The sequence below is a fragment of the Coturnix japonica genome, chromosome Z (assembly GCF_001577835.2).
Source record: "Coturnix japonica isolate 7356 chromosome Z, Coturnix japonica 2.1, whole genome shotgun sequence".
NCBI lineage: Eukaryota > Metazoa > Chordata > Aves > Galliformes > Phasianidae > Coturnix > Coturnix japonica.
Genome location: NC_029547.1, coordinates 13079383 through 13106126, shown reverse-complemented (window position 1 = coordinate 13106126; position 26744 = coordinate 13079383). Strand labels below are relative to the sequence as shown.

The 26744-nt window shown below is 41.5% G+C and overlaps 1 protein-coding gene across 2 annotated transcripts in view; it reads right to left on the bottom strand.

Moving 5' to 3' along the window:
- Positions 1 to 26744, bottom strand: part of THBS4 (thrombospondin 4) — a 38350-nt gene that overhangs the window by 8900 nt on the left and 2706 nt on the right. Inside the window, exons 1-12 of one of the 2 annotated variants that reach the window (XM_015848619.2) lie at positions 24987 to 25150; positions 21312 to 21515; positions 15067 to 15314; positions 13932 to 14037; positions 9149 to 9231; positions 8643 to 8694; positions 7156 to 7328; positions 4811 to 4948; positions 4353 to 4430; positions 2287 to 2439; positions 832 to 936; positions 508 to 615 (exon numbers count right to left, since the gene is read on the bottom strand). In XM_015848619.2, the coding sequence (XP_015704105.1) occupies positions 508 to 615; positions 832 to 936; positions 2287 to 2439; positions 4353 to 4430; positions 4811 to 4948; positions 7156 to 7328; positions 8643 to 8694; positions 9149 to 9231; positions 13932 to 14037; positions 15067 to 15314; positions 21312 to 21515; positions 24987 to 25065 (1527 nt within the window). In that variant the 5' untranslated portion in view covers positions 25066 to 25150. Of the gene's footprint in view, positions 1 to 507; positions 616 to 831; positions 937 to 2286; positions 2440 to 4352; positions 4431 to 4810; positions 4949 to 7155; positions 7329 to 8642; positions 8695 to 9148; positions 9232 to 13931; positions 14038 to 15066; positions 15315 to 21311; positions 21516 to 24986; positions 25151 to 26744 lie in introns of those variants that run through there. The other variant, XM_032441148.1, reaches the window with a different exon arrangement.

Below are 26744 nucleotides of genomic sequence, written 5' to 3'. Positions count from 1 at the left end.
AAGTTACTGGCAAGACAGCCATTGATTTCTGCAGGTTTTGTATCTCTCATTGATTGTGGTGTCTTGTCAAACTGCTCTTAAAAAAGAAAGGCAGTAACATAAGCAATGCTCCTAAAGGTCATGTTAGGGGACAGTGAAAGAAGGATGTTAAATTCTGAGAATAAAAAGCTGTAGAATTTGATGCTAGCACATGATAGTGGAGTTTATGCAGGTGGGACTTAAGGCTGGGAGGATGGCCTTAGTTTTTTTTGTGTGTCTTTTGTTGTTTTAGTTTGTTGTTTTTAGGTCTTATAAATGGGTGTCATTTAAAAAAATACAAAAAAAAAAAAAAAAAAGAAAGAAAGAAAGAAAGAAAAAAGAAAGCAGGATTTAAAAAGCAGCAGAAAGTGAACTGCACTGAATATTCAGCAAATAGAAGAGAATTAGATTTCAAATTCACTGCCTACTGCATTAATTTGAGATCCTTCTATCTGCACAGACTCGTATACCCCAATCTGTACAGAGCACCTGCTCATTGGGAATGCCATCTCCGTCTGCATCTTCATCACAGGCATCTCCAATCCCATCAGCATCAGCATCTTCTTGTCCGGAATTTGGGACAAACTTACAATTGTCCTAAATAAGAAGTGAGACATGTTAGGTGTACTGTGAGATGAAGTCATTAAAATTACGAAAGTATCTTATTTTTTAATTATTGTTTTAATTAAATGAGATAGAATTTATTCACAGGAATTCAATAACTTGAAAAAAGATATAATACATATTGTTACATTTCTTACATTTCTCCTCATCTCCTAAATCTTAGAATTAGTAGAGCAAGAAATAATTCACCTTTCTGCAGCTTTCAGCAGGGCAGGAGAGCTCTTCATTAGGGTAGCCATCAATGTCAACATCTTTTCCACAAATATAACCATCACCAGCCCATCCAATGCCACACTATCAATAAAACAAGGCAGTGGTACCAAAAGATTAATAGTCGATGAAGTAATATCAACTTTGAAAACACTAGTATGCAGGATGCATAAACAGGCATTGTAGTATAATGAAATGCACCTCAGCGTCTCCCAGCGTGGAAAGAAAATCTGTAATTCAAGCTCTCTGTATCTAGGAACAGCCAGAATAAGCTAATGCTTTGTTTTAAGTAGATTGTCTGCCTGCAATAACTAATGATTTCAGTGGATATACATTTCTTACAGTAATCAACAAGAATAAGTTTTGGTTCTTCAACTGTAGTTTGAAAAAAGAAATGTTGCATCAAGACAGAACACGCACATAGTACCTCAGCAAGAGACCAAGAATTAGCTGGATGTTTTATTCAGTATCTCCAGACTATATCCATGACCAGAGGATATTTTTATAGGAAACTGTTCTGACAGTTACTGAGTTTGCATTGGCATAACAAGTACATCAGCACACAAGTTTCTCCTAGCCAATGACATACGTATTATTCAAAGCAAACCGTAATCTGTAGCTGAACATACATGCAGAGAAATTCACGTGGCCTCCTCTGAAAACAAGGACTTGCCTGACACAAGTTTCTAGGTATCTTCCCACTACTTTGTGGACTTAAAATAGCCTCATTTCTTTTTTGGAATAGATGGCCTTAAAATGAGACCAAAGCAAGCACCAGCAAAAGCATGTACTGCATCCAAATGGAGGACACAGGATTACACTCTCCCCTCCGCTTGCAACCTCAAAAAAGCTACAAAATATAGTTAGACTATTTATTATATGCCACTCAGAGCCCTGCTGTTCCCAGGGAGGGAAAACACAATACAGCATACACTGCACATAAAATCTGTGATCTCTTTTGGAAGTCTACCATCTCTATCAGCAGACAAATACAAACACTGTGGGTATGCTGACAGAATCCCTAGTTCTGGCTACACAGGCAAAAATTCCTCCACTCCACAGAGCACCAGGAGAGGGAACTGTCCTTGTGATATACTTTGTACAACAACACTCGTGAGTCACAAAGAATCACAGAATTGCAGTTGTTGGAAAGGATCTCTGGGGATCACCGAGTCCAATCCCTCTGCAAAAGCAGGCTCCCAGCAGTAGTTTGCAGACAGTCCTTTCTGAGGAGAACACAGAAGGTCTATAAAAAAACATTCCCAAAAAACTGTAATCAACACAAACGTATGCAGCTCATGCAGCAAATACGGCACACGAATATGACTGCCTTATAGAAGTACTGCAGGAGGGAAACTGTACTGATAAAATGACCACAGCGACTTGCTCTCTTTCAGCTGTTATTCATTGTACAGAAAGAATTTATGAACTCACAATACACGTTACTTCTCCCCGCCTTTCCTCAATACACCGGGCATGAGCACTGCATGGATTGAGGGCTCGACTTCTGCAGCTTCTCTCAGCCTGGCACCCCCTGATTTGGTCACCTGTGTATCCTGATTTGCACTGGCCACAGCGATAAGAGCCCTGTAAGAAGAAAATGTTACTATCAAGTCCCTTTTAACAGACTTTTTAAAGCAAGCGTGTGAGCAAGACTCATGTGACACTGCTTATGCTGTGCAAATTCATCCACTAAGGCTTCCTGCACTGTGAACAGACTTTTCATACAGAAATCAGGTTTTCCTCGCACAGTACAAACTCTAAAACAAGCTCAATCACACCTGTCAAGACCAGTTTTTTTGTTTAGCCAAAGAAAAGTCTTGCAGAAACAGCAGGTTCCACACGACGCATTGTTTTTGCCAGTATCACTACAAACTAATTCCAAGTGGTCAAAAGTTTGTGTAAAATTCTAAGCAGCTTCTGTTTATTCAGATTGGATGCTCTTACTTCAGTATAAGGCTGATTCAGCTGCTTATCTAAGCTGAACTGGGTACAATAATCACAGAAAGTCAAGAAAGTTCATTCTTGTATTTACTCCACTATTATTTTTTAATGTAGACACTTTTAAGCCTGTATTAGATAAATCATGTTCTTCAGAAAGGAATTCAGGATTTGAAAGTCTCATTTACACTGCAGTAAGAACATCCACACAACCTTTCTCAGTGGTTTACCTAGAAGCATAAATATGTTTCTGTGAATTGCATTTGTACTGCTCTCATAGAAAAAAAAAAACACCACAAAGAAGATGAGCCAAAGAATCTTAGTCTGTGCTCAGATAATAACGGTAAAAGATAAAAGCAGACAAAAGCTGATGAGGTTTACTTTGGGTAGCCATCTAATGCAGCTTTGTCTCTCACATAAAAGTAACTGAGATAGATACATATTCCTTAGAGAGAACTTGGCAACACAATATAAGGACATGAAACAATTACAGACTGTTCAAAGAAGGGCCAGAAAGACAGCAGAAGTTCTAGAGAGGAAGATGTATGAGGAGCGGCTGAGGCCCCTGCATTAAACCTTCCTTTAAGGCAGCTTTTCCAGACCTAATTCTTTCTAAAAGTACACAGGAGCAAAAAACCATGTACCGATGGTGGGCTTCTCGTTGACCTGTGCAAACCAGACCTGACAGCATCTCGAAGAACGTCAGTCATGCAGTACATGCTGTAACATGCAATGGTTGCAATCCAGACACCAAAACACCTATGCATAGAGACTAACTTCCTAAGCATTGAGTGCAGTCCTAGAAACACTATTTGCAAGGAAAACACACCACATGGAACACTGCTGGCAGCCTCAACAATATTTGGTTGCAAAACAGGACCCCGATTTAACCTTCAGGTTAAAATCCTCTCCTGCCAGGTGCAGCAGAAAAAAAGCCAACTGACAGCAGCATACATTAAGTGAAAGATCCAAACTGCTTCAAAGCACTAAAATAATTATACACACAGTCTATTTGATCCTAACATCTTTCAAACTCTTTCTACTTGTGCTATACTTGTTGGATTTAATATCCACCCATATTAAATGTGCTTTATCAATTGCAGCTCTCCTTTTCTCCATGATTTTATAGAGCAATATCTAGTATACAAATATCCTTACGAAGTGGAGACTTCTTACACAAAAGCTTGTTGAGGAACAGCTTATTTGCAGCAATTCCTTACGGGAAAAGAAGAGGAAGGAAAGGCCAAATCTTTGAAAGGAGGTTCCTTACCATAACACGCTCACAAGTACACGTAAGGGGAGGATGTGGAAAGAAGAATTATTACCAGTCCTCGTGGAAAGAGATCCGTATACTGCTCAGGTGGACACATGGATGCAAATCAAGTATTGATTATTTCATTATTATTCACAAAAAGAGACATAGATTCTTTGGTTTAGATGTAGCCAACAAACAGAATATATTATTCAGTTCTTCAGTGGGAGACGCAAATCCAATTCTAGACCCAAGAAAATTTTAAACAATCATTAAAAAAAAAAGTCAGAAATGAAAAATTTCTTACCAAAGTGTTTATACAATGAGAATTTGGAACACAGACCCCATGGCCGCCATTCTGACATTCATCAATGTCTAAGCAGACCTAGTAATAAAACAAAGCAACATAATAAAAAACTTGAGATCTAAGTCTGAAGAAAAGCCACCAAAGTTTAAGTCTAGAGGAGTGCCACAGCCTTTCCTGAAACCACTCCTAGAATGGCAGAGACATGCCCCACTTACTTAATTTGCAGACAAGTTTCCAAACACATATAAAATCAGAAAAGGTACTTGTGAGATACAGAGAATTTCCACACTATTCCCAATTAATAAACTTTTAATACACCAGAGACAGGAAAATAAAATTTAAAATCTTCTAAGGTAACTGTAGAATGACTGAAACATAAATAAAATACAATACTAATACAGAGTTAATATAAACTATCACCAAGCAATGGAAGTTACTGCAAGGACACTGTCATTCACCTGCTTATTGTTCTTGGCATAGCTGAGTCCTACTCCTTGCAAAGTTTGTCCTGTGTATCCCGGGGGACAGGTCTCACAACGGAAACCTGGAGCAGTATTCACACAACGCACTCCAGGGAAGCAGGGGCTGTAACGACACTGCGAGGGGAAAAAAGTTAAAATAAAATAAAATATCAAATGAGCACTTGTTTGCACTTCAGTAATTTCCAGACTCTGACTGTGTGCATAAACCTCTCAGTCAACCCGCCTAGATAACATTAAATGCAACACTAAATGCCTGGATGTTTTTCCATGTTCTGTTCACAGCTGACTTGCAGAATGAAGTTTCAGGTACGCCTGACTCCAGCTGGTCTTCAGCTAACTCTTTCATTTTTGCCTGTAGTTGATGCCCTGAGCTCTGATTCTCATCCTTCCTTTTGCTGGGCAGGTTCATCTTTGGAAGATGAGAATCTCACTGAAGGGGCCCAGATGCTATCAGGAAGGTTGCAACCTGCAAATGGTCCTGCAGTTGTGTTTTGTACACACAGAAACAGCAGTGGCATTTTCTTTTGTTAGTATTTGGGCAAACAGTCAGAAGTAAACCAAATACAAGAGCCAGATGAACAGGCATGTGGCAGTGGCACCCACACATTTCTAAACCAGAAGCCCACGGGCAACCCTCAGCACTTCTCCCAAAATACCACACACTCGCAGCACCACCCTTAGACTAAAGACATTTTTTAGTTCACTGCCTTGTGTGGTTTTACAGAATGGTTTTAACTCAATTTCAGTGGCCTTGTGGGTGCCAGTTCAGGAACTACATCCTGTAGTATCCTGCTGCCTCTTAAGTATCAACATTAAGTAGTACCTATCCACTAAGTAGTACCTGTAGAAGTTCTGAAAACATTAACACATCATCACAATGCTTATGGCTCAGAGAAAACAATGTATAAGAAACACTGAAAGAATTAAAAAAAAAAAAAAAAAAAAGAAAAAGTGTTAAAAAAAAAATGCATCTTTTCTCCTTTTATAATTAGCAGGAACAAAAATATTCAAAGATGAAGGTAGAACAAGCCAGAGGACATTCACATAAAATAACAAACATGAAACCTGTGCAGTTACAGACTGCATACTGAGCATACAATTCAATGGAATTATGTCCGCAGTTAGCATAGGGAATTATTTAATGTAGACTTTTATTGTGTCCAGGAGAGGGCACTCAAATTACATCATGAATAGAGTAGAGCTACAGCTCAAAATACAGCCTACAAAAGTAACATCTTCAAGATGGTAAAGAAGGGATCTCATTGCAGATATGTTAACAGTCCCTGGAAGGATGACAGTAGCTCTTAAAGAAATCTAGAAACTTCCTCGCTTTCATAGATTTCTTTAAGAGTACCTTTTTAAATGCCAATTTTTATGAAGAACAAAAATAGTTCATTCAGCAGAAAGCTGTTAAACTGGAAGAGATTCCTAGAGAACCTTCATAAATAAACTGCTTTGCTTACAGACTCAGCTAACCCAGGAAAACAAGTAACATGCCAGAGACACTTTTATTAGGCAACAAAAGGCTACTGCCATTTATTATCTCTTTTCTCACTCTGCTTTTATAAGTGAAAATCCAGTTGCTACAGGAGCTATTTTCTGTTGAACAAAATGCAGCAACAAGTTGTCATTTTAGTAGCAGAGTCCACATACAGATTCCATGCATGCACAGCATTATCTGTATGACATCGTTTATGCAAAACTCCTCACTATTTCTAACATTCAGATCTGCCTTGCAGAGTGGTGGTACACCATGGTTGCTCAAGGGAGCCTAATCACTTGGACACCATACATCAGTCTTGGCTTCTTTTCCCAATGCTGCCACCATGGGTAGAATTGCTTCAAGACTGAAAACAGCAGAGAGGAACTACATGTCTGTTTGGGCACAGCTCAAGAAACATAAGAAGAAATAATTGGATATTTCTGCCACAGATCTTAAAGGTTTAAGCTGAAAACACAACTACCATTAACAGAGGTCTTAAGTCTCCAAGGCCAGTAGAGGATTGCTGCAGTTGAAAGACACAAAGCCCATATCAACAGTAAGTTTTCCTGCAGCTATGCACATGTAAAAATTTACTGAATCTTCTGTGGAACAGACTCCTTTAACTTCCCTGCCCAACAGGGCATTTCAAGCTCTCACACATATACCTCCATACAGTTGTAGCAACAGCAAAACAGGGAGGTATAATCAAATCAGAATGAATTAACATGCACTATGCAAGCAGTCAGCAAATGTCACAAACAGGAAGCATCAGCAATCCACTGCTATACATGAAACAGTTGCTTTTCATTTTTTATTTCTGTGAAAATTACTATTTTACCTCATCAATATCAGAGCATGTCACTCCATTCCCTGTGAGTCCCTCAGGGCATGGGCCGCACTGAATTCCTTCAGCTGTCTCCATGCATCTGACTCCCCTGAAGCAGGAACTTGTTTCACACTTGGGTTTGCTCTGCCTAGGAAGCGGAGTTGGAAAATTCACAGCTCCCAAACCTTTAATGCAGAGAGAAGAGCAGTTTTAGCAATTGAAAGAAACATCAATCATGGCTTTCGGCTGGCAAATGTTCTGAAAAGATCCCCAGGATGCTGCTCAGCTGGGACTTCATGTTTCTACACACTGCTCCCAGCTGTGCTATGGCTGAAGAGATCTCATGCTGGCAATGGCCCAGCAGGTTGTTTCATCCCTAGACGCGGGAAATTAAGGCTGTTTTGTTAGGTTCCCATGCTGCTCCTGGCTACGTGTGGAGGCCCTCCTGCTAGGTCAGTCCCAGTACAGATCTACTGCTGGCCAGGGAAGAAAACTGTGAAAGCCAGTGTCCTCAGATGACCAAAAAATGCTCAAGTTTGAAGGTATGAGGCACTCTCCTGGGTATTTAGCAACATCACTACTTTGTAAGAAAAACAATGCCCTGATTTTATAAAAACATATCTGACAGGTAGAGGGAATAAAGACGCAACAGCTGGCAGCCCATGAATGCACAATTGGACACGTAAGCACACTGGGTCAGACACACAGAGACCAGCACTGTGCAAAACTAAGATTTCCCAAGGCTCTGGCTGGTGTTGACACCTGGTACCACCGTGTGAACTCCTTCTTTGCATTTGTGCAAGATTAAAGACTTTTTCTCCAGCACTAGCATAGTTTAACTTGGTTGGAGCTCAATTCAATCTCGTTAAGGCAGATAGTTTGGGACAAACAATCTAAAAGACCTTGTACCTGTAAGGCCCTTTAGTTCACTCACTGAGGGACTATTTTCTGTTTTTATACTGAGAGCATGCGAGTCCTGCAGTTGTGTAAAAGGGCCGTGCTGTAGCATTTGGGAATATCTCTCTTTTATTTAGTGAAAGGTGGACACTTTCTTTTGGATCTTACTGCTGTCAACCAGTGGCAACCCAGAGAATCAAACTACTTTCAGACACACTATCTGGGGTTTTCCTCAGACTGACATACACCAGCTACTGCAGAATATGGTTCCTCCCTTGTCTTCCCACTAAGACTGATGACAGTGCCTCCTTCCCCAGGAACATGTGGTACATCATCACGGCAAAGCAAGGACTGACAGCACTGTTAGGCAGCACTGCTTATTTACGAGTTTTTATAAACCTACTGAGGTACAAAAACCTTTTTTCATCTGATAATCGGATTACTGGATAAAGCTTTTTCTCTTTGTGATCAACATATCTAAGAACTTTGGATATCAGATTTTCTAAACGTACTTCTTAGATGCTAAGTAAAACTGATGTTAGTTCTTAAATGAATGCACATCTCATATAGTTGCCGTTTACAAGCAGTGCAAGAATACTCACCACATGCTTGGCACTCAGCTATGGTATTTCTCAAAAAGGTTGTTTCCTTGACCTTAAGAATACAGAAAATAAACACTGTTTGGATGCAGGTAGTTTACATCTGGCTGACAGAACCATTACAGTTTTCCCCAACATGGCACTCAGACAATGCAAAATACATACATCTTGAAATATCTTGAATACATCTTGAAACCAGTTGTTCTTTGTACTCCATAAAGTTAAGGACAGTGGTAACGGTAATACTTCAGTTCAGTAGGTTCATTAAGAATGACATGCTTAAGAATAGCCTTGCAACCCAGTACTGAGAGCAAGGAACAACTGGAACAAATTCATATTCAGTTCAAATATACCTGTACAAGGATCCACCAGGTTGTTTCTTCTCCACTGTGTCATGCATCTGAGGCAATGAACTCTATGCAGAAGCTTACTGCTTACACAAATTCTCTGCTAACCCCACTGAAGTCACAAAGCTTGGGATATTTCACATTGAAGTCCTTACACAGTACCTGTTGTTTGAGAAGGTCTTTCACCTCTCCCAGTATCTGGTTCATTTGCACCATCTGATTCATCAGCTGCCTATTAAAATCACCTGTAGGGAAACAGCAATAGAAGAGCACACAGTGCATAACATTCTTTCATTTGTCAATATTGACTCTGAATGGCAGGATGGTCACATCTTGAACAGCCAAGGCCAGACACCGCTGTTTCTTAAATCCTGTAGCTATGCTTAGAGAAAACACAGTATTTAAGTGTTACGGAGTTTGCAAGAACAAGATTCTACTGGACTGAACTCAACAGTATGCCACATGATGGGGGAGTCACACTGCCTAAATACAATCCATGTCACCACAACCAATTCCTGCACACTTTCCAGAGTGAAACCATTCAACATTCAGAGCCAGCTCATCATGTAGCTCCATGTACAAAAACCAGCAGCTCTGACCAAAGCAGCCTTTTTAGTACCTGTGCAGTCACTTGGCTTTTCTTCCCAAAGACTACTACTCAATGCATTGCACACTAGTTCCACAGTCACTTTTCCTTCTAGAGGGGTACACAAAGCAGCTACTCAACAGGCTACAAATTCTCAACAGACAGTTCTCAATACCAAGAAATAATTAAAAATTCTGAGAAAAGCCCAAAAAAGTTGCATCCATAAAGAACTACAGGAAAGGAACAGAACTGACCTACAATTTTTACACAAGATTCCTATTTGTTAAGCAAAACATTAGTTTTGACCCAATGCCAGGGAAGAACAAAAGAGCATGTTTAGCACACTAGTTTCAGTCTGTAGCTCACTTAGGAGTTTGCAGCTACCTCAAGCAGCTATTTGTTTACTTCCTATTATTTCCTTCTCAAAGTCTATACGCCAAAACAAATGCAACAAATACACGCTGATTTGCATTCTAAGCAGGCTGGATATTTTGATATTATGCCCAATGGCTTCAGGGAGGCTTATTCATGTATTACTTTGAGAGTACTGAAAGCTTGCATAAAAATGCTTTTCTTAATGTTTACCTCACTGTTTGGTACTTCAGAGCATTTTTCAATGTTTTCAAACATTCTAGTGTGAACTGTACAATTCCATGTATGCTACTTCTTCATTTCATATTTTCTCACCAACAAGTGTAAAGAGTCAGGAACAATCTAACCTGCCTCTCTGACCGCCCCATTCTTATTGTTATTTGGGCAGGAAGGTGGCAGAAGTTAATATTATGAGTATTTCAGAATCCCCTAGCAGAATTTGGCAGGTACGCAAACTGCCAGACCAGATACTGGAGTTTGTTTTGCTTGTATTGTTTTTAAGCATAGAATATTCTTGGCATTACAGACTGAAATCAGACAAAAAAAAAATCTCAAGATTTCAGATGTCTCTTTGTTGGCTAGCATTTGAATGAAAAAGTAGGTCTATTTTTCACACTTAAATTTTGCAGACTGTCCACTGTTAAGGCAGACCGAACATGTTATACTGCTATGAGCTATGCATCCTATTGGCAAATCTAGGTAGCAAAGCGTAAGCAGGTGACCAACTAATATTTTTTTCCTCCTACACTTAAAGCCAAGACCTATGGTAAGCCTTACCAGTAGCAGAATGGCTGATGATTCATGGTGAAAATCTGGAGAGGTCCTTCAGGGCGCTGCTGGGACACAGCATGTTGTAAGATCTACTGAGGAGTGGCATTTTTCCTGGGAGTGGGCAGGGTAAGACACAGGTACATACTGAAGCTAAATGGTTATCCAGTTCCTACTACCCATTCTCCCCTGCAACTGTCCTACTTCTGTACTTCCCCAATACAGCTACAGTCTACGAGTCAGTAACAATCTACCAGAATAGCTTTCACAATAGCAGAATCCAGAAATCACAGTGTTGGAGAAGACCTACAAGATCTAGACCAACAATCCACCTATCACCATTATTTCCCCATTAAACCATGTTCTTGACCTAGACATCTAAAACATGGCTGTCCAACCTTTTGGCTTGCTTGGGTCACACAGAGCAAACAGAAATTGCCTTGGGCTACACATGTGTATTAAACTTGTTATATATTTTACAAATAACATTTTTTAAAATGTATTTTTTATTAAAATATGAAAAAAACAGGGAGCAATAAAAGCATAAAACTAGTGGGATGACCTTGCTTATCTGAAACTAATAATGTATCAGGCCAGCTCAAAGGCAGTGGCTGTCAATCCTACAGAGTTCTCAATGCGTTCATCAGAGATTTTTGATGAAATACTACCCTTCCTGTGCTTCAGCCTTAACAGCAGTTGCTCACAAAGGCGTGTACTGCCAAAAAAGTGATGACGTGAAATGAATCAAGTGTGACTGTGAAGTGAGGGATATTCTCTTCAGGTAGGAGAGAGCTTATTAAAGCATTCTCCTTGGGTCTTCTAAAGGTCCTTGGATGTGGAGCAGTTGGCCAGGTTCACTAGGTTGTATGAATTCAGGCCACTGAAATACCTCATACATACCATGCTTTCTTACAGCTCTCTTTGGAGCTGGCTCAAGCACCCCGCCACAGCAAAATTAGTCCTGAAGCATTGTTCAGAGAGATCTTAGTTACTAGGCCAAAACTGGAAACCAGCCATGACTGAGGGATGAACAGTAGTTAACAGACTGGTTACTTGTCAGTCTGCTACACAAATAAGATGTATACAGAAGTTAAACACACAACTATAAAGAGGCATGTTCAAAACAAACAGAAGGAAGCATCTCCTAACACATGTAATGAACTTCTTTCCAGAAGACAGTACATTCAAAATTGGACCAATCCATGGAAGAAAACATCCATCAAATACAAAGACTCCAAAGCTCTCTTTACTATTGCTACTATTGTCTGTGTGTTGCCACAGTCTTTAAGTATAGATAGGTTTAAAAAATCATAACAAAATCTTAAAAACTGGTGTGTAGCACCAAATTAGTGTATTTATTTATTTATTTAACACAATGCCATGTTCAGGCACCCTACATGAACCAGTTGTCCTCGAAAGGTCCATTCTGACGTGATAGCTCTTTGCTATACTGCCTAATTGTTCCAGTATCACATGCTGAGCACTAAGGAATGCTACTGCTACCACAGTGAACAATGACCAGACACACAGTCAAAATCATGCAGTTCTTCAGTTCAAAAGCTCTCCTCCAGTGATTTTGATTAATATGAAAACATGTTTTTACCAAAATATGTAGGTCTTATACACCCATGGAAGAAGCATTTACATTTCTGTTTTTTCTGGCTGAAGGTAAAATTGTGGCAATGTGATATATTGCTTCTGTAGAAGGGACAAAGGGTAAGGCAGCTGAGTTAATATTGCTTTTGGAACATCTGCATCTGTTCCTTCACTGGATTTGACTATTGAGACTTTGAATAAATTTGTGAAGGTTTTTTAATATATTTTTTTTTAATATAAGGTTTAATATGATACTAATTTCACTCAGAAGTTATAAACAACAGAATTTGAGCTGCTAGTCCAAATTGCTCAGCCACAGTGAAGGCAGCCAGGGAGAAACAATATTTTTCTCTACTACTACAAGTCACGTTATTTATAATGAGAAAAAAAAAAAAAGTGATAAATGAGAAAGCTTCAAATCTGCAATCTGGAATCGCTGCTCAGAAAGCAGAGAGTTTTTCCAGAATACATCACAAATACCCTCCTGTGTATTTGTAAATCCCTGCTGATTTGCAGGAAAGCAAAGGAAGACCTTCAATAATAAAGCTGTGTTTTTTTGTTTAGACACATATATGTTGAAAAGCAAGAAAACAGAAATGTGTGCAACAGAGGATTTACTTAGCTACAAGCCAAAAACATTTCATTCCAACTGTGAAGCATCAGTTCCTCCATGCACATAAGATAGGCAAGACGCTCTCACACAAACTGTGCATCTTGTCTCCCAGTGACATTAAAGCTACTCTAACCTAAAGTAGCAACACCACAGGGTTAGGGCAGAGGACAGGAAAGGAAGAGAAAACGAGTTTTTCCTGAATCCTATTTCAGACCTAAACTTTTATTTCCACTTCCTCCCTCCCCCCAGCCCCAAAGCCACACATTTACATGTTGTATGTACAGCATGAAGTCCTCCAGCTATCTTTCAGAGAAAAAATAGATTAACAGGGACTAGAAAGGAGTTCAGATAGGGCAGTCCAGCCCAGGTTCGCTGTGTTGAGAGACTAGAGAGCACACCTGCCTGTCACATGGGACTGCATTCAGCCAAGTGCATCCTTGCAGGAATCCCAATAGCCCCTGCTCCCTTTTCTTCCCCTATTCCCAGCTCAGTCTTCATAATACGTAGCACAGGAAGACAAGGAATTGGTCCTGCAGCCAATTTTTAGCCCAGCAGATGAACATAAGTGCCAGAACTATAATGTCTGGCTTGCATTGTTTCTTCCCAAACAGATGCACAGGCATTGTAACTGCTTCAGCATACACTCAAGACTCCTGTGCTGCTCCTCATCTCTCATCCTTACCATGTCCAGGGCATTCAGATGGTCAATAAATTCTGACACAAATAGATCACATAACAGAAGTATGGTCTTATGATGTTATGCTAAAAAGCTTCTTTTAATCATCAGACAACCTCCTCTCATAGATTAACAGCATTGTGTGTTACCACTGGTAATTATGTTTGTTTTCTCTCCAAACTGAGCTATTTATAAAATATTCACGGGATATTATCATGGATGCAACTGAGTGAAATAATTATTATTACTTGTCTACAGAGGTTATCTTCATTTTTAATATTCACCATCACAGTCTCTCTGCATTGGTATCTGATGAACTGGTTGCTGGCCTTACCAGTGTACTGAGGAGCAGATTCAATCTGTTGAAGAAAACAATCTTGCAGGTTTCTTGCCTCGGCAAGCGTTCCTCCAGTTACCAGCTTCAGCTCATCCAGTGTATCCTGAAGTGAGAAAAAAAATAGGCTCATAATTTGGGTACAATGGTGGAAGTGACATGAACTACCAGAGAAAGATTAATTTTTCATAGAGATCTCCACTTCCTTAGTATGCAAGGCTCCTATGCTGTCCCTCCAGGACCACTCATCACTATCTGAACTGTAATGAAATCTCAAACTTCTGCCTCACAGGTTTTGATATAGTTGTGATTTTTGTTCTTCCCCCCCACCCCACACACACCTTCCTATTCCAAATCATGTGATCTAACATACCAGGAAATTCAGGTTTTTTTAGTTTAGTTTTACATCCGCAGTATACAAGTCATTTTATTGAACTGAATCCAAAGAAATCTTTCATGTCTCAAACATGTTTTACATTCAAGTCAAGTAAGTGGGCACCTTAGTGATTCCCAGTGTTCAGGTCTGCAATGAAATAAAGCAACGATGTAGTGTGAGGGCTGAATGCATTTTCACTTTCTAACGCACATTTTACATTAAGGATGATGGAAGATGGTTGTGGAAGATACTGTTTATCTTGGACTATTGATACGGAAATGATAGGAGGCAATGACAATCCCTAGCTGGGAGAGAGGCAGAAAAGCTCTAGCTGTAGACAAACAGATGAGGTTTTGACATTCATCTACCACCACCTGAGCTGCCCTTTCTTTTGTCTTCTCACTCCACATGGATCACCATTAAAACAAAAAAAAGCACATGCATAAGCCAAGAGCACTTCTAAAATGGTCATGAAGGGCTGCATCTGTTGCATTGGCCAAGAGCTTTCAAAAGTTCAGTCCCCAAGGAGTACTTACTTCACACCAGAAGTGACAGAAACTGTGATTTTTTTTTTTTTTAAATAAGCTAAAAATTACATTTAAAATGAACAGTAGATTACTGGGCTCAGTGAAAATGAGATTTCAGCTGTTCCATAAGGAACTTGTATTTAAATTTATTTCAGAAGTCTGGATTCTGTAATCCAGAAGATCTCTGCTGGTCCCTCCAAGTGCTCAGCCTGCTCCCAGTATTCCTGCTCACCTCTGGTTTCTTCAGGAAGGTGCGTAACTCTACTGCGGCCGATCCCTCCAATAGAGTTGAAAATGCTTTTGGCAGGTCCTGAATGGCACCTACTTGGAGGCAGTCCAGATACAACTCTATTGTACACAGTTCCTGCTGCAGGCCACTCAGCCACAAGATGACAGCATGGGGTTTCCCATCAGCCAGGTGTACGTTGCTAAAAATCACCGAGTTCAACCTCCCATCATTCTTCAGATAGCGAAGCACCACTGGCACAAAATACAGAGAAAGACTAATCAAAGGGTGACAGATAAAGCAAAATTCTGTGGAAATCTGTAATGGCTCTGGTATTTTTCTCTCATGTCATCTTCAATAAAAGCAGACATAAATGCTAAGAATAAATGGGACACCGGCTTTCACATCAGAATCATTGGAACTCCTGTGCAGCTCCTGGTTTGTAACATCACAAAATCATGTTGGAAGGGACCTCTAGAGATCATCGAGTCCGAACCCCCTGCCAAAGCACATTCCCTGCACCAGGTCACACAGGTAGGCATCCAGTCAGATCTTGAATATCTCCAGAGAAGGAGACTCCACCACCTCCCTGGGCAGCCTGTTCCAGTGCTCCGTCACCCTCACTGTAAAGATGTTCTTCCGCACATTCATGCGGAACTTCTTATGCTGTACTTTCATCCCATTACCCCTAGTCCTGTCCCCACGCACTACTGAAAAGAGACCAGCCTCACCACTATGGCTCCCACACCTCAGGTATTTATAAACTTGGATCAAATCCCCCCTCTGCCTTCTTTTCTCAAGGCTAAACAGACCCAGTTCCCTAAGTCTCTCCTCACAGGGGAGATGCTCCAGGCCCTTCACCATCTTAGTGGCCCTCCGCTGGACTCTTTCCAAGAGATCCCTGTCTTTTTTGTACTGGGGAGCCCAGAACTGGACACAATATTCCAGATGAGGCCTCACCAGGGCAGAGTAGAGGGGGAGGATCACCTCCCTTGGCCTGCTGGCCTTACTCGTTTTAATGCACCCCAGTATGCCACTGGACTTTTTGGCTACAAGGGCACCCTGCTGGCTCATGGCCAACCTGCCATCCATTGGGACACCCAGGTCCCTCTCAGCAGAGCTCCTCTCCAGCAGGTCATCCCCCAGCCTGTACTGGTGCATGCAATTTTTTCTCCCTAGGTGCAAGAATCTACCCTTGCTTTTGTTAAACCTCATCCGGTTTCTTACTGCCCAGCTCTCCAGCCTGTCCAGGTCTTGCAGAATGGCAGCGCAGCCTTCAGGTGTGTCAGCCAATCCTCACAATTTCTTATCATCAGCAAACTTGCTGAGGATGGCCTCTATCCCCTCATCAAGGTCATTGATGAAGATGTTGAACAAGACCAGACCCAGCACTGACCCCTGGGGAACACCACTAGTTACAGGTTTCCAACTGGACTCTGCACTGACAATGACGACTTTCTGTGCTCTGCCAGTCAGTCAGTTCTCAGCCCACCTCACTGTCCACTCATCTACCCCACACTTCCTCAGCTTTGTTATAAGAATGTCCTGGGAGACAGTATCAAATGCCTTGCTGAATATTAAAAGATACATAATATCTTATAATATATAATGTATATAAGATATTGCAGAGAATGTTTTCCACTGCTTTCTCTATGTTTTTTAATAGGCTGAAACAAAAAAACATATCACCTTAAACTATATAACATTCTAAAAAAACGGTGATGAAGGTAACAGGTGTAGCTGACAGCCTGCTATCAATGTTAGCGCATGTACACATCTGATAGCCCCAGAAGTATCCCAAAGCAGAGATGTACAGCTAGAAAATCAACTTCCAGGATGTTTACTGCACTCAGCAAAGCCATGTGACCGTGTATCCAAATGCATCATTAAAGCAATGGAAGGAAGTATGATTCCAAGCACATAATCTGCATTTCAGGCTAACAAATTGTAAATGAAAACAAAATACAACGCAGAAAATACAATCCCCACTATTAAAGATGACTGCCCCCTACCCTACTTTTAAATTTGAGGCTTCAGTGAATTACCTGCTTTCTACTTCACACAATAAATAATGGAAACAAAATGGGATCAAAAACAGAACAGCATACAAACAAAACCTCTTTCACACTGAATAATACTTTCAAAACATTTCCTTCCTTATGAAACTGGATCTGCAAGCTAAATCTCTTAGATCAGACCCACAAAAATCTCTCTCTGGTTCTCTGAACATGCAGATAGCTGTGGAAGCCATGAGATGAATGCATCCAGACATCACTTAACAATTCAGCTGTGCTAAAAAGATCTTTAAGCAAAGATCCCACTGACCACCAGCTCTGCAAAGTTCATTATTTGCTCACAGTAATGTATTGTGCACCAAGGGCTTGGTACTGGAGCCACTTCTATTTAACATCTTCATTAACAAGCTTGATGAGGGGATTGAGTGCACCCTCAATAAATTTGCAGATTATACCAAGTTGGGAGGTAAGGCCCCACCTCGAGTACTGCATTCAGTTTTGGGCACCTCCATACAGAAAGGACACTGAGGTGCTGGAGCTGGTCCAAAGAAGGACAATAAGGCTTGTGAAGCGCTTGGAGAACATGCCCTATGAGGAACGATTGAAGTTGGGCTGTTTAGTCAGGGGAAAAGGAGGCTGAGGGGAGACATTACTGCTCTTTTCCACTATCTGAAAGGTGACTCTGAGGTGAGAGCAGAGCTGTTCTTTTCCCACTGGTGACAGGATGAGGGGAAATGGCCTCAAGTTGTGCCAGGGTAGGTTTAGGTTGGATATCAGGACAAACTTCTCTACTGAAAGGGTTGTTAAGCGCTGGAATAGGCTCTACAGGGTGGCTGAGTCACCACCCCTGGATGTGTTTAAAAACCATTTGCATGTGGTGCTCAGGGACATGATTTAGTGGAAGGTTGTTAGAGTAGCATGGTTAGGTTGTTGTTGGACTTGATGATCTTTAAGGTCTTCTCCAATCTGAGTAATTCTATGATTCTAAGGAGTCAAGCCACAGACTCTGGATGCCTCTACAGCAATGTGCTAGCTCTTCTCAGCATCTGTTTCAGGTCACGAGGGTTGCCACTACTGCACCAAGCGGGAGCTCACACATACTCTGAACTCCAATGAACAGCTAAATTGAAATGAGGACAATTAAAAATTGTGGTGACAGTGAAACAAAAATGCTTTTATCAACCTCAGAGAGAACGTGAGTCTAACAGTGAATTCACTCTACTCAGCTAACAAATTTTCCTATCAATTTTCCACTACTAATACACTTTCTCATGCTGTGATATCTCTGTCAGCAGCAGACATGTATCCAGTAACTCAAAGATTCACAATTTTTCTAATTGCTTAGTCGAGTTAAAATATCCCAGATTTTCCAGCATGAATAGTGCAGAGTATGTCTCCATCTTTTAAGTCTACACTAGCACTAAAGCCTCAGCAGCTGTGATCAATATCAGGAATGTTTTCATTGTTGTCTAAGTCAAGATGCTGCCAGTGCTGAGATTTCCGCAAAGGTGCATGAGGTCATCAGTAACTTGCTAATAGTGTTTACTGGCCAGCTCTAAGACCTGGCAAGACAGAGTACGTTGCAAGCATTTTACTTATGTAAATATTTATGCACGCTGCAACATAAAATAGCAGGGTCTTCAGATCTGGGCCCTGTATTCAGAGTAACTAAATGCAGCAATAAGTTAGAGAAAGGAGGAGGAGATGGCAGCAGGGCTCTGAACAGATCCTGCCAGAATAATTTCAAGACGAGCAGCAGTCTGGCTCGGATGAAGGATAAAGTATTCCTTCCATAGCCAAAGCCAAATACCCATCTGGTAAACTAGAGTAGGTCCTGAAGGGAGATTTTGCTGGATCACAGCCTCTGTACAATTTAACCCATCCAAGACCTTGAATTCATTGTTGCTGCTATGATGCCTTACACTGGCATTCCCCAGAGTAAGCGTCTTATCCACATTGTTTAAGAGACATTCAATGAAACTACTAATCCTGACAGTAAATCGGGACCACTTCGCTGACTATTTATTTATTATATATTTATTATAAAATATTTTATATGTTTTATGCATTTACTAATGTTTATTTCAGAAAGGAACCATTCAAAACTGATAAGCAATCCAAGGACTCTATTTGCAATTTGACTCAAAAAATACACTGGACAAAACAAATTGACCAGCAGTTCCTTAACTCATGCATGTAACAATCCACTGTGCATCAGTAATACCACACAAAGGTGATAGAAAGAGTTGAACTATAACATAAACTGAATGGATATAGTGGCAAAATCTTACTCTCAGTGGCACACAATGTAGATAAGTCAATCTTGAGCCAGGCAAGACCTCAACATGGACTTCGCAAATCAAAAGGAAAAGAAAAACCTCACATTAAATGCATGCTTTAAAAAACACTTCATATTCTATTTACTATCACAACAAAAATGAAACATCAGCAAACCATGAAGAATGCAGCCCACAAATAAATGTGGCATTGTAAAATACCCAATATTCTAAAAATCTGGGCTACTCAGATGAGACTTTACCCTGTGAAGGTACACATATGTACCCTTCCAAAGTCAACATATTTAGACATTACATTTTGATAAGACATCAACGTTGGTTCATCGCTGAAGTGACAATCTCCAGCCTTGAAAGGATCATAAGAAGCCCCTACACTCTGTATTTTCTACTCGCATGATGATCTCATGGATGTGTTTTTACTGTTTGTATGAAGTAGCCATATGGGATACTTGACACTTCTGGAGAAACTGCATATGGAATCATTGTGAAACACTGTTTACTACTCACACGTTGCCACACATCTCAAACAAGGTGCATTAAAATAAAAAGGAGGTGAAGACACCTCTGTGGAATAGACTTGCTTTGAAAAGCCTCTCTACGATCCATCAGCCCTTCAAAACATGTAGGTTTCAAGACTCCTGCAACTACCAAAGGTAAAAAACAGTGCTAGTCACTAAGAGCAAAAATTTCTTCATGTTGCTCATCTGTATAGCACAAGCCTGTCATGGGTACTTCTCAAATACAACACTAACAAACCAAGGACAGAACTAAAATAAACCATACAACTTTCCATCAGAAAGCTTCACCAAGTCTGTTAAAGTATATTAATAATTGTCAGGAATGTGGGTATTCCTGCAAATCAAATGAAGAGTGTGATGAGATTAAAATAATTTACACACACAAATACATACATTTGTATTTCTACTTAACATTTACAGGTATAATTGTGTGTGCATGTGTAAATAGGAAGAACAGAAAGTATGTGTTATACATCACTTAATTAAGTGATAAGGAACTGTACTACAGTTAATAATGCAACTGCATGGCCATATCTCACCCACTCTCAACAGGCACACATCAGAAAAAGTCTTATTCTCTGACTTCAGAAGAATTTGGGAAGACCTGACAAAAATATCATTGTTTTAACCTGCTTACTTCTCTGCAGTTTCCAAATAGAATCTGTGCTTTTCTTCAGCATGTAGAATAGTTTTCCTACATCTGAACTTAAATTTTTCAGTAGAGTTTCTCATAATTAGGCTTACACAGCTGTCTGACTACAATAATGGCAGCAGCAAATAATCATAGCAGTGGCGAAGTCAGTGGAACAACAATAACTCACATCACTTAGTAATTTTTCACTGGACTGCAATATTGCAATACATTTTATATACATGGATATGGTCTATTTCTAAAAATGTGCCCAAGTTTCTACTCTGATTTCTAGTGAACTATTTTCAATAAATTAAGAGCAAATTACCCAAAAAGTCCTTTAAGTGCTAGGAATGTTTGTTCTGCATAGTCACATCTAACCCCCAGGGTCACTGAAAGAACCAGCCTTTCATATGCATGAGGTAGCATGTGCATGTGTCCCTCACATTCCTGAGTAATAAGAACCAGTGATTGTCCCCCAGGGGAAGAAAAAAAAATAAAAACAAATCGATTCCTCTCTCTGATATTTTTCCCCACCCCATTTCCCAGCTCTGTGATACCAGCTGACTGTGGGGTCTGCTTCCCTGGGCAGGAGAGCACAGCATCCTGTGAGTGGGACAAAGCAGCAGAGTGGGAAGATGCTTCCAACACTTACCTTGAGAGGTGGCAACATGCAACACGAATGACCCAAGCATAAAGGCTAATCACATCATTTTCTACGTTGCTCTGTGACATACCAATAAGGATGGACCCGATCCTAATTTTCCCCTGCTTAATACAAACAACTCACCTTTATTCATCCGTCCCATTACTGTAAACTCAAAATACTGCCTGTCATCAGCTGGTGAATATAGGCCAAATACAGTGGCTGTGCTCTTTGGCTGCAGTTTGAACGCTGAAAGCAAGAACACTTCATTCAGCGTAGGATCCCCAAGTGCTTGCTGCAGGACGCTTGTTACCTCTCTCTTGTTGGCATATGAAAGAAGATCAATAACTGAAAGACAGAAGTTTCAACAGCAGTTTGAATACAATAATGAGCCAAGAACAATGTATCCTGAAGCCAGTTCATCCACTATTGCAATGTGTTGGAGAAGGCTTCAGGGAGATCCCACTGAAGCCTTCAGTGCATAAAGGGAGCTTACAAACAAGATGGAGGGCAACTTTTACTTAGTCTGACAGTGACAGGACAAAGTAGGACAGTTTCAAAGGAAAAGGAGAGATTTAGATTAAAATGCTGGGAATAATTTTTTCCACTCAGCAGATGGTGAGGCCCTGGCTGCCCAGACTAGCTGTGTATGCCCTACCCCTGGATGGGGCCCTAAGCAGCCTGGGCTGGTCGGTGGCAATGCTGCTCACAGCAAAGGCTTGGAACCAGGTAATCTGTAAAGTCCTTTCCACCCCAAGCCACTCTGAGATTCTATTCCGTGATAATTTATTAAAACATAAATACTTAGTCTTCAAAATGAGGTTCTCAAATACTTCTGGGTAGATCTCTAAGATTTTTGTATCTTTTGAGATATATCCCAACAAAAAAGCTATTCCAATAATTCCAGCGTTCATAAATTAAAAGGAGTACTTTTGTCACTTTTTAATTACATTCATAATCTAGCATCAAAGTTCTCAGACAGATTTCTGGTGTGCTTATCCTAAGAATTATTTTGACGGCATTTGCAGGGCATCAATTAAAGTGCTAAACAACCAGGTAAGTAATATGATATTCATAACCTCCTTCTCACTTCACTGACTTCTCAGATGATGCATTATATAAATAAAACTCATCCTTCCCCTCTGGCACAGATAAGGAAGAGAGGTCTGACAAAAAATAAAAAACCTATGGCAGAGTGAAAGCTATTTCCAATTTTTCTTCTCAATTTTTACATGTTGCAGCAGCAAAGGGTCTAAACATTATACTGCTAAGTATGCTAGCTCTCTTACGCTCCTAAAACAACAAGCTAGTTTTTCCTCAATGTTTCTAAAGCCATGATGTCTCCAAACTCAAAACTATTCTACTAGGAAACCTAGCAATCTCCCATTGGAGCCTACAGCTGTCAGAGTAGTATATACATTATGACCTTCCAGGGAAGACTGATCAATGACTATGCGCAAGCATTATTAAAATACATGGGCATATTTAGCCATCGCACACCACTATTACTCCACAGACAAGGCCATCCTAATGCAAGAGTGTTTCCATACACCTGTAGAAGAATGAGACTCAAGAGCATCCACAGCACAATCACACAGGTATATGGTCCTACCCACAGCCACATGGTAAACCTTGTTCACTCAAATGACAACCTAGGTTCATACTGCTTCCACTGCTCATTCTGAAGCATCCATCCATTTGGACACTGATGTCATTTCCAAAAAAAGAGAAGTGAAGATGTTTTTCCCTTCACCTCTCAAAAGCAATGAAATCTAGATCATAGCTCACGTCTAAATCCTTACTGACTCCAAGGATCTCGTCATTCTCTCTCAAGACAATATGCAGAAATAATCAGGTACTTGACTTGCATGCATTAGTAATATTGTTGTCAACAAACATCTGAAATTAACTTGTCAAATTTCCTTTCTTCCACAGTTTAGACTTATAAGCATCCCAGGACAACCACTGCTCCCACTGAAACCAGCAAACCAGACAACAGTGGCTAAAGTTTAAACATTTCATCAGTTTTGGTCTACATGAAGCAAAGCAGCTGGTCAAGCAAAAGACCAAAATGTAACTTGTGATTGTGTACATCATCATTTTGGAGATAACAAACATTCTTAAAATACAACTGCATCACTGGAACACAGCACTGAATTCTCTTACAGTGAAAAACGTAACAACATGCTTCTTTTCCATCCTAGGTCTGTTTGCTGACCTCATATCAAACACCAAAATACTAAAAAAGTAACTACTAACTATAGAAAAACTTCTTTAAATTTGTATTTATAAATGAATACTTGGTTTGTTTGGTATTTGCTTTCCACAGTCCTTCAGCAGTACACTACTGAACTCTCTCTTGGAGTACCTTCACAAGTGCATATGTCAGAATCCATCCCGTCACATCAACTACACATGCCAGCAAATATGCATAGAAGATCAGTGATGCTATAATAATTCATTCTCCATCCTTAGGAGAGCTGGCAGGAACACAACTCTTAAACCTTACAGAGACAATTTCTTGTTTGAGTGGGGCATGAAAGAGAGATCTACAGGGATTTCAGATTTCATTTTTTAAGGTGAATCACATCTTTTCATTCCACTCCTTCAAAAGAGAGGCTTGAAAACAAACTAATAGGACAGGACTGCCAAAGCTGGAAGGCACGAACATCTGGTTTCAATAAGTGCACTAGGAGGGAAGACTTGGGCATGCCTGTAAGCACAAGTGTGTGCGTGCATTTCCACCAAGCTGAAATGAGCCCACTTGCAGCATAGTCCAGGAGTCTTATCCCCTCTGCTTTCCCTGCTTTGCTGTTGTTCCTTCCTTTTGAAGGATTGTGCACAACCTTCCATGAAAACAGCAATATCATTAAATAGCAGCAATCCACTTTTTGTAGATAGGTCCTAAAACTTTCAACACTTAAGGCAAGAACTAAAGTACATGGCAGAAAGCCTTAAGGAGGGGTGAGAAATCAGTTACAGAACAGTGAACAAAAGATTTTCCTTTTATTTCTGCTGACACAGTATACCAGCTTTCAGAACCCTTCCAAGGTCGCCCACCAGTCACAACTATCCATAGTATGAAAACATCACTACTGCTCAACACCTTCCAAGACCGTTAATGACACTCTTGTCACCAGCAGTGAAACCCAGAGCCTGATTTTGAAGCGCAGGAATATCAAAGGATGTGAGCAGAGTCCATCTCTGGCCACTGCCCCGGCTAAACTGCAAGTCTGCCTTTTGTTGAACTCGTTTTTTTTCTGCCTCTGCTTTTTTAAGCCGTACAATTCTCAGAAATACTTTCAATCAAGAGGAACTTTATTAAAGCAAACACGGCTAAATTAACCTCTCTTGTAGACCCTCTTCAAGTGCCCGACTAAGCACAACCTATTAAAACGTCAAACACCATTCCACAGCTACACGCAGCTGCTGAGCTCTAAAACAAAGCAGGTGCTGGCTCAGTGTGTCCGTAACGCCGCCGTACAACTTGCTGCTGGACTAAGAAACCTTTTTTCCTACTCAAGTCCTGCTTCACGGAGCGGACTTTTCTCGACGACTTTCCACAGCTCAGCACTTTGCCTCTCATTTATGACAGCCTGCATCTTGCAGTTGCAAAACAGCCTTGTGATGCTCAAGGACCCCACAAAACCAGGCTGTTTTTGACGACGTTAGTGGGTGAAGAAGTCGGCGCGCACCGCTCCCCTCACTGCAGGCAGCCGCCCCGACTCCTCTAGCTCAGGGCAACCCCATCCCAATACACCGATATAAAAAATGAAGGAAAGCTTGCTGAAGCGAGGAGGGGTGGCGCGCGGCCCTTACCTCGAGGCGCGGCACGGCCCGGGCAGAGTAGCAGGGCAAGCGGCAGCAGCAGCAGGGCGGCGCCGCGCTCGCACCCCATGGCGGCCGCGGGCCGGGCAGCGCGACAGGACGGCACGGCGCGCCGCTCCGCTCCGGACCCGCGTTTAACGGGGGCTGCCCCGCGTGTGGGGAGGGACGGGGCGGGCGGCAGGCCATTGGCCCGGGGGCGGGCGGGGGCTGAGCCGGGGCAGGGCGCTGCTGTTTGAGGTGGTGCAGGTGGCTGTGGTGCGGAGACGTGGTGTTGATTCGATTTTGGTTTCACCTGCTTTGAATGTCATTGAAAGGTGTGGTGCAGATTGCCGTATGGAGTCAACCAGGTGTCACTGAACCATGGAATCGTTGAGGTTGGAAAAGATGCCTCAGATCATCTAGTCCTCAGTACCACATCACCACCCCGCTGGGCAGCCCGTTCCAATAGCTAACCACTCTTTTTAAGAAGTTTGTTCTAATATCCAATCTGAACCACCCCTGGTGTACCTTGCTCTATCACTGTTACCTTGAAGGACAGTGCCCACATTGATACAGCCTTCTTTCTGGTCATTGTAAACAGCAATAAAATCTCCCCTGAGCCTCCTCTTCTGGAGACTCAGCAATCAGGTTCCCCATAAGACTTCTGTTTCTAGAAGCCTTGACTATCACTGTTAGGAACACGGAGTCTGCCTCCTGCCATTTCTCTTAGAATTCAGGGATAGTGGGAGAGCTCCAACCAACAGGACAGGGGTTACTAGGAAGGGTTGCTTGTCTTAACAACCCCCTAGGCCTCAGGACTTAAGTTCTGTTAAAAACAAACAACAATAACAACAGTAAAAACACAACAAAACCCCAACCAGCTCTCAACTACATGGATTTTCAGTACTTGATATGCTCACGAGATGTAATTACCCCATTTTCTGTCCCCTAGAAGGTTCCAATCTCAGCACCGCTGACACTGAGGAAGCACGACACAAGCAAGTGAACCCTCTGTGGGCTGTGCTGCCAGTCTGCTCCATGTCCTTTGGAAGCCACCCCTAAGCAGTGCTTCCCTGCACCCTACTTGCCAGACAGGGACCAGCTACCTGCTGCGCACCTCTCCCACCAGGGGCTGACTGTATGTGTCGGGCTCCCAGCCTGCTGTGCTCCCTTCCTCATCCTCATCCACCCACCCCAGCCTACAGACAAACCTCTGCCACATCAGAAGCAGCTCAGGGAGCTGTGGCTGCTCCCCTGCCAGCTTGCAGCCCAGTGCACAGCTGGAATAGCTGTGAGATGTCTGATATCATTTGCATCATAAAAACAGGAGCAATAATAGCAGGAAGATCTTATGTTAAATGAGCAAAGTGGTGTTGATTAATATTCAGCACACCAGGCATGGCATACAGTTAACGAGCACTGAGGAGGACCACCTGGGGGCTCACTGTGTGCAGGGCAATACGCAGCATGCTGCAGGGCTGAGGCTGTCAGCATATTGTTAAGAGGAGAACAGGCTGCAGCAGCCCTGCAGTTGCACAGGGTGCAAGCATGGGCTCCTCTCCAATGTGTCTGTGGTGGGATTCTCAAATACCTTCTGCTGGCCTCTAGTTGCTTACCCTTCAGACACTCTCCAACGTGGTACTTTCCCCATACCACAGAACACCCATATCGTTAGTCTATATGTGTTAGTGTTGGCCTTCTCCTTCAGTTGCACATTTCTGTCTTTGCCTATTAAGTGTCTGGAGAGTGCTTCCCTTATATTCAGCGTGT